This window comes from Telmatherina bonti (genome assembly GCF_933228915.1).
Source record: "Telmatherina bonti genome assembly, chromosome: 3".
Taxonomy (NCBI): Eukaryota; Metazoa; Chordata; class Actinopteri; order Atheriniformes; family Telmatherinidae; genus Telmatherina; species Telmatherina bonti.
In genome coordinates this window covers 5,114,288-5,127,494 of record NC_136621.1, presented here as the reverse complement: position 1 = coordinate 5,127,494, position 13,207 = coordinate 5,114,288, and the positions used below count along the sequence as shown (strand labels likewise).

The window sequence follows — 13,207 nt, the reverse complement described above, 5'->3', positions numbered from 1 at the left end:
GGGGTAAATAAACAGTTCAGAGGGGTAAATAAACAGTTCAGAGGGGTAAAAAAAAAACAGTTCAAAGGGGTAAATAAACAGTTCAGAGGGGTAAATAAACAGTTCAGAGGGGTAAAAAAAAAAAATCAGTTCAGAGGGGTAAATAAACAGTTCAGAGGGGTAAATAAACAGTTCAGAGGGGTAAAAAAAAAAAATCAGTTCAGAGGGGTAAATAAACAGTTCAGAGGGGTAAATAAACAGTTCAGAGGGGTAAAAAAAAAAAATCAGTTCAGAGGGGTAAAAGACAGCAGATCCTCTGAACTATAAACAGGAGCAATAACCACCATGTACACACTAAAAAAATCATCTATATTTATTTTTAGGTATCATCATAAAGGTAGCGGAAATGTTTTATTACCATATTGTTTAAAATCCCCTTCACACACTGATTGCAGCTTCATTAAATGCTTTAACACAAAAATAAGACTAGTTAGTCCCCTGTGGAACGGACAGGACTGGAAAAACATTCTCCGATCATTTTAATTGACCCACTAAGCGATTGGATGGTGATATGTCTATCAAACTCAACCGCCATTTGTCCCTCCCCCTTAACTCCTCTGCCAGTGCCCGTCTTTGTGCATGAATCGTGCACTCTTAGAGGCTTGGATTGTAAAGACGATTACACTGGAGCCAGAGCTAGGCTAGCTGCATTGGCATATTACACCAGATACGGGGATCTCTCGGGAACTAGTTTTGGGCTTGTCTGTGATTAGGTGGCGCAGAAGTCTGAAGAAAGGCGTTTGGACTTTTGAATTGTATATTTTCTACATGTAGTTTGTTCGCTTTTCCAGGATATCCTTCCTTTAAGTGATGAAATGACAGGCAGAAGATGTGTCTGCTAGCTGATTGTTCGTTTCTACTCTGTTGATAATCACACCCCTCCTGACTCTGGCCCCATTTACAGCAAGGTGATGACCGTATCCTTAAGATTTCCCAGAAGAAGTTCTGTGCCAGTGGACCACATAATGGTGAGTGTTTAAAGCAGACGCTGGTCAGGCTCAACTGTTTGTATAAAAGGGAGCATATTTAGAAGGATCACCTCATTTGTCGTTGGTACAGGTGAGGATTGTCCAAGTTGGATGGTCCCCATTAGCATTTGTACTAGCGAGGACCCCAAATGCACCAAGCTCAAGGTTCTGCTGGACAGACCGGAGACCACTATCACTCTGAGTGGCGTTGGCTCGGACCAGTGGATCAAGGTAAGACCCTGTAACTGCTCAGCAGCAGCAAATGCTTCAGTTTGCCTGAAATGTTTCAGTACTGTGTCTGTTTGGGTTGTAGTTCCCAGTCGGTGGTGTGGAACTGGAACACTGGTTCCAGCTACTGGAACGTGTTCCAGGGTTAGGTCTCAGATCGGCTTCAGAACGCCTGACTAATGTCTGGCATACTGTGTAAATAAAGCTGTTTTTAGATTGCTGCGACTTTGGAAAAATTTTTACCTGGAAATATTTCACATTCCCTAAATTCAGTAGATCACATTCACATCACATTCACATCATCTTTTCCTCATCATCTTTTCCTCAGAAAGTCGCTTCGTTTGGGGAAATGTGAACGCGGCAAACCAATTCTGATTCAGACCAAAGAAGCGACTCGGTCCGCCTACAAACGCAGGTCTCGGTCCGTTCCAAGCGGACCAAATACAGGAAGCGGACTACAAACCAAGTCCCTTCCTGCATGTGGCGTAGCATTGCATTGTGGGTAAATCCATAGCGATGGCGTTAAGGGTCCTCTGCCTCGTCTGGTGTTCATACTGCGTCCATTGTTGCAGTGGATTTCTGCAAGATACTTGCATAAGACACAATAAAAACCCAAAACAGCCATAGTTTGGTCTCCATGTTTAACTGGCAGGTGGAGGAAACAGAGTTTTCTTCTTCGCGCCGGTCTGGTCCTCTCTTCTGCTAAATACTAGTGCAGCGCCACCTCTGGTGGGAATGGGGAGATATTATTCTAATGGTTTGACTGGTTTGACCAAAGTGCAGCGTGAACACGATCTTAGTCTGCATGGATACACCCCCCTACAGCTGGATCGGGTCCCCAACCGGACCGAATTCCCAATCAGACCGAGTCTAGCGAGCTATCCTGACACACATGCTATCGTAGCATTGTTTCAGTCTGTCATAAATGAAATGCAATGTAATGTTTATTGACCCAACACAAGTGAATCACACCCCATAAAGAACTGCCCCGACCCCTCGTCCTTGTTACGTCTTAAAGCTTGAAATTTGGCACATTTCCTGACTTTGGCTTCCCTCCAGCATCCATCTTAATCTTGTCTCTTCTCGGAGATCTCTCCAGCCAGTAAAAGTCAGTCTGACGTTGACTCGTGTCTTGCGCTCTTCCTTTCTCTCTTTCCTCTCTGGGGATGTCCTCTCGGGTTTTTTTGCTGAATCAACGATGTTTAAAATGGCCGATGTGTTAATATTCACTTGCTGGCGTGTGAACGATACGCCGCTGACACGACGCTTCAGCCGGGAACCCAGTGGGAATGTGCATAGTGAAGGTCAGTGTGCCAGCAGGCCAGAAGAAGTTGTGAGATCGGAAACGAAAGCAGTGTTGTTTTATGTTGGTTAAGAAAAAAATACATTTTTACATATAATTCTGAATTCTTGTGGCGTTGTCTGAAAAATATCTCTAAGGTAGGAAAACTTACATTTAGTTCTGAAACAGAATGTGCTGGCAATCTGTGTAGCTGTAACTGGTCATGCTCAGGTGAAGCTTACAGTTAAATCTAAAGCAGCAGAGGAATATTTCTCCACCGAGGCGGCGTGGAGATCATGCTTTCCTGCCGCCAGAATGATGCGACGGCAGCGACAGCTGTGGATTAATGAGTCAGAAAATGCCTGTCCGTCCCGTTTGCATCAGAACGTAAAACATCACGGTTCAAGCAAAGGTCGCAGATGACGGTTCCTGGTTGTCAGCTAGAGGGGGGACAGTGTGGTCATAGCTGACAGTTCACATGGAGACATCTTACACAGTTTCATCATTATGTAATCTCCTCGTCTGGTTGTTTTTAGAGCATAAACTCGCTTCAATGCGGCGGGCCGTGTTTCATCCTGTCATGGCTGCACATGATTGCAGCTGTTTAGCGTTGTAACTCACAGCTCATCAGGATGTGAACAGCGGAGTGGAAACCCTTTTCTTTCCACATCTAGTTAATGCATCGTTTTCTTTGAATTTGTTTTGCTCCATTTCAGCATTAAATCAGAGTTTCTAAAGTGTTGATTTCCAGTTTTCAGAGAAAGATTTATGGTTAAACATTATTACGCACAATCTTTTCACTGTGATTACACTGTTTCTTTTCAGTTTTTCACATCTGTAGTAAGACTCCATGTGAGTTTACATGTCTGCATATTCCTGCTGAATAAACTGAATTCATCCAAACAATGAGACATTTAAATGATCATTTTACAGTATTATTCATCCAATCAAAAATAAATAAAAATTCAACTAGTTGTCAGGCTTTACTGAGTCTATGAATGTTGGCTGATAGGGCTGTGACGATACGCGTTTATCCGGATTCGATTCCAATTTTTTTTTGCTGCCAATTCGATTTGAATTGCGATTCTAACAATTCTCCGATATTGCTGATTTTTGTAGATTAAAAACAAAAAACAAAACGTATAAAACTTTTTTTCGTCATTTTTTTTCTTCATTTCAATGAGGAAAAAACAGCCCAGTAGCCAGATGATCATTTTGCTGCTGTAATGCCCAAGAAGACATGTAAACAGATCAATAGAAATGACAAAAATTTTATTATGGATTATTTTTATTTATTTAAAAAAAAAAATCAATTTTGAACCCAAAAAAAAATTAATTTTAATATTGTAAAGAAAATCTGGATTTTTCGATTTGATTTTCCCACCTCTATGAGCTGAATATCAAAACTTCCTTTATTTATTTGTTTGTCTATAGAATACTGAAGAAGGTAATAAAGTACAGCAGTGTGGTGAATAGTTGTTACAGAGGGAAGCCTGGAAATAAAGTCAAACAGAATCTTAAAAATTATGTGAAAACGGACCACTTTGCTGGTTGCACTGCTGAATAGTTTGTTTACAAACACCCTGTATACCTTATAATAGCAGTAGGTTAATTAATGAAATAAATAAATGAAAAAACAAATAATTAAATGATTGACGTGTCCCTGTCTCAGACGTGTCCCAGAGACCAGTAACAAGACGGACACCGCCAGGCCCGGGATACCCTGAACGCCCCACCACACATACCCAGACAGGCTCCCGTCAGGATGCCTGCCTGAATCCCAATAAATCTGTTAATATTTCTAATCTTGCATGTGGATGTGGCGTATAATGCTGTCAGTAGTTGTGATCAGTCCCAGTTTCATCACAGTATGATTAATCCAGATCCATTGACTGACAAGACGGATAACAACTGATTTACCACGATCACTTCCTGTCATGTCAAATCAACAAAAAACAGCTAAAACATCAGAATCCGATTTTCTTCCAGAGCAGACATTTAAACCAGATTTAAAATGTTCACATCATGGAAAAGATAAACAAGAGATTCCTTCTAGAGGTGGGACGTAAAATAATCACTCGATGTCAATCATCCACCATGACGCTCACAGCCCTCCTCTCAGCTCCACCTCTTTGCCCATATTTGTATTTTCCGGGCGAGACGATGCGCATGACGCTGCTAAGATGGTGATGGTAGGAACCGCCCACCGAGCTTCAATTCAGCTCTTCAGAAACCTACGGGTGACGTCACGGAGACTCCGCCCATCTTTTTTTTTTTTATATACAGTCTATGGTGGTGATCAACTACGTTTATCATTTTAATCTGTCTAACAGGAATCTATTGTTCCGACAGGTTCTGTAAATAAATGCGTTATTATTCTGTAATTAATTAATCGTGATTAACGCGTTAAAGTCCAAACATTAAATTCTACTAGTTAATATGAAGTCAGGATATCGTGTAACCTTCCTCCTGTTCAGTCTAACAGTAACCAGGTTAGTTCAGCCTGGCGTTGACATCGTTAAACACTTTCTGGACAAAGGAAATGGAAACAGTTTCTCATGATTGTCCTGAAGAACTTCCAACCGATTATTACTGGATCGTCGATCCAGATCAGTGTGGAGCGATGGACTTTGATGAAATCCAGGTGTTGTTACACACCTGGTTCAGACGCTGCCGTACACCTCAGGTCATGTTGAGTAAAAGTTCTCCGATGAAAATGGTCTCACAGGCTGACCCAGTTGTCTCTGCTGTTTACAGATCAACCTGGGCACCGTGGGTTTCTATCGCATCCAGTACAGCTCGTCCATGCTGGAAAGTCTTCTCCCGGGCATCAGAGACCTCAGCCTGCAGCCGGTGGACCGACTCGGCCTGCAGAACGACCTCTTCTCCCTCGTAAGGCTCACTCACACACAAACATAAATACACACACAGCGGAGAGGTGAACGTGCACGAGGACGCCGTGGCTTTCTGTCATTTCATGCTTCAGTTCAACTTTATCAGCAGTCCAGTTCTCTGTGGTTACTTATAATCCAATTAAAACCAGTCGATTATATGATCCACATTAATCCAATTTATAATAATAATCCTGTTCAAAACTATTCATCACAATAAGGACATAAAGGAAACCAGCAGGTTGGATCAAAACTTTTCTGTAATTAAATCCTCCATCCTGTTTATTTCTGCTGTAAACACGCTTACAGCAGAAATAAACACGTTTACAGCAAGAATAAACATGTTTGTAGCAGAAATAAACATGTTTACAGCCGAAATAAACACGTTTGCAGCAGAAATAAACACGTTTGCAGCAGAAATAAACACGTTTGCAGCAGAAATAAACACGTTTGCAGCAGGAATAAACACGTTTACAGCAGAAATAAACACGTTTACAGCAGAAATAAACACGTTTACAGCAGGAATAAACACGTTTACAGCAGGAATAAACACGTTTACAGCAGGAATAAACACGTTTACAGCAGGAATAAACAGGTTTACAGCAGGAATAAACAGGTTTACAGCAGGAATAAACAGGTTTACAGCAGGAATAAACAGGTTTACAGCAGGAATAAACAGGTTTACAGCAGGAATAAACAGGTTTACAGCAGAAATAAACAGGTTTACAGCAGAAATAAACACGTTTGGAGCAGAAATAAACACGCTTACAGCAGAAATAAACACGCTTACAGCTAAAATAAACACGTTTACAGCAGAAATAAACACGTTTACAGCAGAAATAAACACGTTTACAGCAGAAATAAACACGCTTACAGCTAAAATAAACACGTTTACAGCAGAAATAAACACGTTTACAGCAGAAATAAACACGTTTACAGCAGGAATAAACACGTTTACAGCAGGAATAAACACGTTTGGAGCAGAAATAAACACGCTTACAGCTAAAATAAACACGTTTACAGCAGAAATAAACACGTTTACAGCAGGAATAAACACGTTTACAGCAGGAATAAACACGTTTACAGCAGGAATAAACACGTTTACAGCAGGAATAAACACGTTTACAGCAGGAATAAACATGTTTACAGTAGAAATAAACACGCTTACAGCAGAAATAAACACGCTTACAGCAGAAATAAACACGTTTGCAGCAGAAATAAACACGTTTGCAGCAGAAATAAACACGTTTACAGCAGAAATAAACACGTTTACAGCAGAAATAAACACGTTTACAGCAGAAATAAACACGTTTGCAGCAGGAATAAACACGTTTACAGCAGGAATAAACACGTTTGCAGCAGGAATAAACACGTTTGCAGCAGAAATAAACACGTTTGCAGCAGAAATAAACACGTTTGCAGCAGAAATAAACGTGTTTACAGCAGAAATAAACACGTTTACAGCAGAAATAAACACGTTTACAGCAGGAATAAACACGTTTACAGCAGGAATAAACATGTTTACAGTAGAAATAAACACGTTTGCAGCAGAAATAAACACGTTTACAGCAGAAATAAACATGTTTGCAGCAGGAATAAACACGTTTACAGCAGGAATAAACACGTTTACAGCAGGAATAAACACGTTTACAGTAGAAATAAACATGTTTACAGTAGAAATAAACACGCTTGCAGCAGAAATAAACACGTTTACAGCAGGAATAAACACGTTTACAGCAGGAATAAACATGTTTACAGTAGAAATAAACACGCTTACAGCAGAAATAAACACGCTTACAGCAGAAATAAACACGTTTACAGCAGAAATAAACATGTTTACAGCAGGAATAAACATGTTTACAGTAGAAATAAACATGTTTACAGTAGAAATAAACACGCTTACAGTAGAAATAAACACGCTTACAGCAGAAATAAACACGTTTACAGCAGAAATAAACACGCTTACAGCAGAAATAAACACGCTTACAGCAGAAATAAACACGCTTACAGCAGAAATAAACACGTTTGCAGCAGAAATAAACACGCTTACAGCAGGAATAAACACGCTTACAGCAGGAATAAACACGCTTACAGCAGGAATAAACACGCTTACAGCAGAAATAAACACGCTTACAGCAGAAATAAACACATTTACAGCAGAAATAAACACGTTTGCAGCTGAAATAAACACGCTTACAGCAGAAATAAACACGTTTGCAGCAGGAATAAACATGTTTACAGTAGAAATAAACACGCTTACAGCAGAAATAAACACGCTTACAGCAGAAATAAACACGTTTGCAGCAGAAATAAACACGCTTACAGCAGAAATAAACACGTTTGCAGCAGAAATAAACACGCTTACAGCAGAAATAAACACGTTTGCAGCAGGAATAAACACGTTTACAGTAGAAATAAACACGCTTACAGCAGAAATAAACACGCTTACAGCAGAAATAAACACGCTTACAGCAGAAATAAACACGCTTACAGCAGAAATAAACACGTTTGCAGCAGGAATAAACACGTTTACAGCAGGAATAAACACGTTTACAGCAGGAATAAACACGTTTACAGCAGGAATAAACACGCTTACAGCAGAAATAAACACGTTTACAGCAGAAATAAACACGCTTGCAGCAGAAATAAACACGTTTGCAGCAGGAATAAACACGTTTACAGCAGGAATAAACACGTTTACAGCCTGCTACAAAAGGATTTTAGGCTTATTATGTCAGGTGATTTTAATTGGTGACTGACAGGAACCTGATATCCCGCTGCAGAAAGGCAGAATGTAGCCAGAATGTGCCGTACCGGTTTTTAGCCGATACGGTACACATGATGCAGCCAAGATGGCGATGAATGGAACCGCCCAGTGAGTTCTCCAGAAACCTACTGGAGATGTCATGGGGGCTCTGTCCAGCTTTTCTATGCAGTGTGTGAATGGGACATGTTTTGTGTTCCTGTCTTTGGGTCACATGCTGGGTATGCGGCAGCCTGTCCTGCTGCACACACTGCACAGGAAATCACCGGAGGTTTTTACTTCTCTTTTGTGGTTAATGAGCCGGTTTTAGTCCTGGCCAATCAATGAGCTGTATCCTCTTCCTCCTGTTTTTCCTTCTTGGAGGGAAAGGAGGAATGTCACTGTAGCCTAAGAGGTGAGCCACAGCTGATTGCAGGAAACTCTCCTCTTCCTCGCCTGTGTTGGACTTTTGTTACGTTCTGAATGATTGCCTGAAAAAGGAGAACTGAAACGTTTTCTGTGCCGACAGGTCTGTCTGATCCTGTGTGATGATGGAGATCCTTTTAGTGGAGGATTCTGGGTCGGAGTTGTCCTCATCTTCATCAGATCACTGTGAAAATGTTTTAACGAGCGTCTCAGAGCCGCCTTATGTTGTAACACTGACTGTGGATTCCTCCATCCTGTCAGCTGCTGTTATGACTCCGTAAAACGCAGGTTAGAGATAATGTCCAACCTTTACACTCTGCTGCGAACTATTACGCAATACTTAAAGACGGATGGGATAAATTCCACAACATTTATAGTCGTTGGACTGGTTGTTGTTCTCCATGGACTGGGAGGGACAGGCCGTCAGGTGACCTCTGGTCATAAATGTTCCACTAATTCCAGATCAGTGGGTTTGTTCTGTTTTCGTCACATTTAACTGAAGTGTTTCAGTTTTGATGGTTCATGTTTGATCCCTACTGATGGCGGGAAAGCGAGGGAAAACATGGCGGTTTAGGCAGCCATTCCTCCGGTAGTTTTAGACCTGCCTCTGCATGAACATCAGGCTTTTACTTGACAGAACGCTGATCAGCTGATGACCAAAGAAGACGTTAAGCTGGTTTCCTGCTGTGAGAGCTGCTGAGCGCCTCGCTGTAGAACGTTCCTGATTTTCTCCTTAGTTTGGCTGTGTGGTGGTTGCTCCTCCTGAAATCTGCGGGCCAGGTTATGAAACGTGCACAAAGTTAAATCTGGACATCGGCGACGTGAGGCGGCTTGTGTTTAGAGTGCGAGAAGAAAGCGCTGCAGGGTCTGACAGTCTGTGTCTTCAGTCTCGTGCAGGGATGATCAGCACAGTGGAGGTGCTGAAGCTGATGGAAGCCTTCGTCAATGAGCCCAACTACACGGTGTGGAGCGACCTCAGCTGCAACCTGGGAGTGCTGTCTTCACTGCTGTCCCACACCGACTTCCACGAAGAGATCCAGGAGTTCATCCGGGACCTCTTCACCCCCATCGGCCTGAAGTTGGGCTGGGACAGCAAGCCAGGGGAAGGTGAGGAGGACCGTTGTATCAGAGTGGATTAAATTCCTCTCTGACCTGCAGGTGAACGAAGGTCCGGGAATCAGTCCTGGTTTCCATCAGGTGGATCCACATGCTGCATCTTTTGTTGGTTATATAAATCTGTCAACTAATCTGAACCCTGAACCCTGAACCCTGAACCATGAACCATGAACCATGAACCATGAACCATGAACCATGAACCAGAACCTGAACCATGAACCATGAACCATGAACCATGAACCTGAACCATGAACCATGAACCATGAACCATGAACCATGAACCATGAACCAGAACCTGAACCATGAACCAGAACATGAACCATGAACCATGAACCCTGAACCATGAACCATGAACCCTGAACCATGAACCCTGAACCCTGAACCCTGAACCCTGAACCATGAACCATGAACCTGAACCATGAACCATGAACCATGAACCATGAACCATGAACCATGAACCTGAACCTGAACCTGAACCTGAACCTGAACCATGAACCATGAACCATGAACCATGAACCATGAACCATGAACCTGAACCCTGAACCCTGAACCCTGAACCATGAACCTGAACCATGAACCCTGAACCCTGAACCCTGAACCAGAACCCTGAACCAGAACCATGAACCATGAACCAGAACCATGAACCCTGAACCCTGAACCAGAACCATGAACCATGAACCATGAACCATGAACCATGAACCAGAACCATGAACCTGAACCATGAACCCTGAACCCTGAACCCTGAACCCTGAACCAGAACCATGAACCATGAACCATGAACCAGAACCATGAACCTGAACCCTGAACCCTGAACCATGAACCTGAACCTGAACCCAGACCTGAACCCAGCTGAACCTGATCCTAGACCTGAACCCAGACCTGAACCCAGCTGAACCTGAACCCAGACCTGAACCCAGCTGAACCTGAACCCAGCTGAACCTGAACCTAGACCTGAACCTGAACCTAGACCTGAACCTGCTCTGTATCCGCATGCTCTGTCACCTTCGGTCTTTGGAACTGTCAGTCCGCAGTTAACAAAACAGAGTTCATCAGTTCATTCATGTCAGTCTCAGACATTCAGGTCCTGGTCCTGACTGAGACCTGGATCCGTCCAGAAAACACAGCTACTCCAGCTGCCCTCTCCCCTAACGCAGATTTTACTCATGCACCTCGCTCTACCGGATGAGGAGGTGGAGCGGGCATCCTGCTTCCTAAAGAGTGGAACTTTACCTCTCTCTGTCCTTTGGCTTCCCACTCGGCACTTGAATATCATGCAATAAAGGTCTCTGCACCTACCTACATACATTCTGGTCATATATCGCCCTCCAGGAGGCAATATGAATGACTTTATCTCTGAGATGGACATGTTACTCTCTGACATACCTGATGATGGCACACCCCTAATTGTCATGGGAGACTTAAATATTCACACTGGCAAAACTCATGCCCATGACTTTATGAGCCACCTTTCAGACCACTTCCTGGTCAAATTCTCAGCCCTTCTCTCTCATGACACCCAAGAAGTTCCGAGGACGGTTTCCTACCGCAGAAACCTGGGATCTCTAAGTCCCGCACAGCTGTCTGATGAGGTTAACTCTACCCTCCCCTCTGAGTCAGACTTCTCCTCACTGTCTCCTAATGAGGCTACAGAAACAGTCTGCTCCTCTCTGGTCTCCTCTCTGGACAAACTCTGTCCTCTGCTGTCTAAACCAGCCAGACAGAACCCACCCAGTCCATGGCTCACTGAGGTCCTAAGACATCACAGAGCAGGTCTCAGGCCAGCAGAAAGAAAGTGGCACAAATCCAATAAACTCACTGACTTGTCAGAGTACCGACTTCAGCTCTCAGTCCTCACATCCAGCCTAAAGGCTGCCAAGATAGACTTCTATCAGAACAAGATCCGCAATGCTCCTAACGCACAACAGCTATTCATGGCATTCAACTCTCTTCTCTCCCCACCTCCTCCTCAGCCTCCCGCCATGCTGACCGCAGAAATGTTTGCATCCTTTTTTACCGAAAAGGTTGCTACCATCAAATCAAATCAAACTTTATTTGTATAGCCCTTTTTGTGCTGAAAAACAATACAAAGTGCTTTACATTATAAAACAATTTACATCAAACTAGATAAAACACTAACACACATACACATCCCCTTTCACCCACCCAAAACCACCCTCACCCATGCCCTATTAGCCCTATAACAGTTAAAAGAAGATGAATGGCCAGGTGCATTTGTACCAGACATGCACCAGATAAGGAAGCGATATTCTCAGGGAGCCTTTACACAAAGGGTTACCCCCAACCAAGACCACCCAGGCCATCACCATGGGGGCCACCCGGGTCCGGGCAGACAGGACCCATGCCACAACTCAGTAATCAGTTTTCTGAGCCAGACCAGCTCAGTCCACCACATCCAGCTAGTGGTGCTTCATTTTGCTCCTTCCACACTCTGAATGAGAGTGAAGTCCTAAAGCTTCTACAAAACTCTAAACCCACTACCTGTGCACTTGATCCGGTCCCTACCGACATCCTGCAGAGCATTTCTCCTACGATCAAAACTGCAGTAACTCATATTATCAACTCCTCTCTTGAATCTGGGCTCTTTCCTTCTGTCTTCAAGCAAGCTCGGGTCACCCTGCTGCTGAAGAAACCCACACTCGACCCAGTCCAGGTTGAAAACTACCTGGTGCCGTTCGTATCTAAACTACTAGAGCGTTCAGTCTTCAGCCAAATCTCGCAATTCCTCCATGATGAAAACCTTTTCCCTATCAGTCCGGCTTTAGGCAAGGCCATTCCACTGAAACTGCTCTCCTGTCTGTTGCCGATTCCCTCCGGCTTGCCAGATCCACTGGTCAATCCTCAGTCCTAATACTTCTGGACCTGTCTGCTGCTTTTGACACAGTGAACCATCAGATTCTCCTCTCCACACTCTCTGAGCTCAGCATCTCTGGATCTGTCCTCTCCTGGTTCTCGTCCTACCTCTCAGGAAGATCCTTCAGGGTATCCTGGCGAGGAGAAGTGTCCAGGGGTGCCTCAAGGGTCGGTGCTTGGCCCTCTTCTCTTCTCACTATACACCTCCTCACTTGGTGCAGTCATAAGTTCTCACGGCTTCTCCTATCACTGTTAGGCTGATGACACTCAGCTTTTCCTCTCCTTTCCTCCGGATAACACAACCGTCTCAATGAGAATATTAGCTTGCCTTGCTGATATCTCTGCATGGATGAAGGATCGCCACCTTCAGCTCAATCTGTCCAAGACAGAGCTCATCATCTGCCCAGCCAATCCTTCCTTACATCCGCAATTAAGTGTGAAGCTCGACTCTGTCACACTTGTTCCTACGTCTGCTGCCTGGAATCTGGGTGTTATGGTGGATGACCAGCTGACCTTTAAGGTCCATGTTGCCTCGGTTGCCTGTACCTGTCGATATGCTCTCTACAACATCAAGAGAATCAGATAGTATCTGACAGAACATACGACTCAGCTTCTGGTTCAGGCTCTGGTCATCTCACGCATT

At 43.5% G+C, this 13,207-nt stretch overlaps 1 protein-coding gene across 1 annotated transcript in view; it reads left to right on the top strand.

Moving 5' to 3' along the window:
* The window catches only part of npepps (aminopeptidase puromycin sensitive), a 41,051-nt gene that overhangs the window by 21,097 nt on the left and 6,747 nt on the right, over nt 1-13,207 (top strand). Inside the window, exons 14-17 of the mRNA XM_079264980.1 lie at nt 944-1,007; nt 1,099-1,238; nt 5,275-5,409; nt 9,465-9,684. Coding sequence (XP_079121106.1) covers nt 944-1,007; nt 1,099-1,238; nt 5,275-5,409; nt 9,465-9,684 — 559 coding nt within the window. The remainder of the gene's footprint in view (nt 1-943; nt 1,008-1,098; nt 1,239-5,274; nt 5,410-9,464; nt 9,685-13,207) is intronic.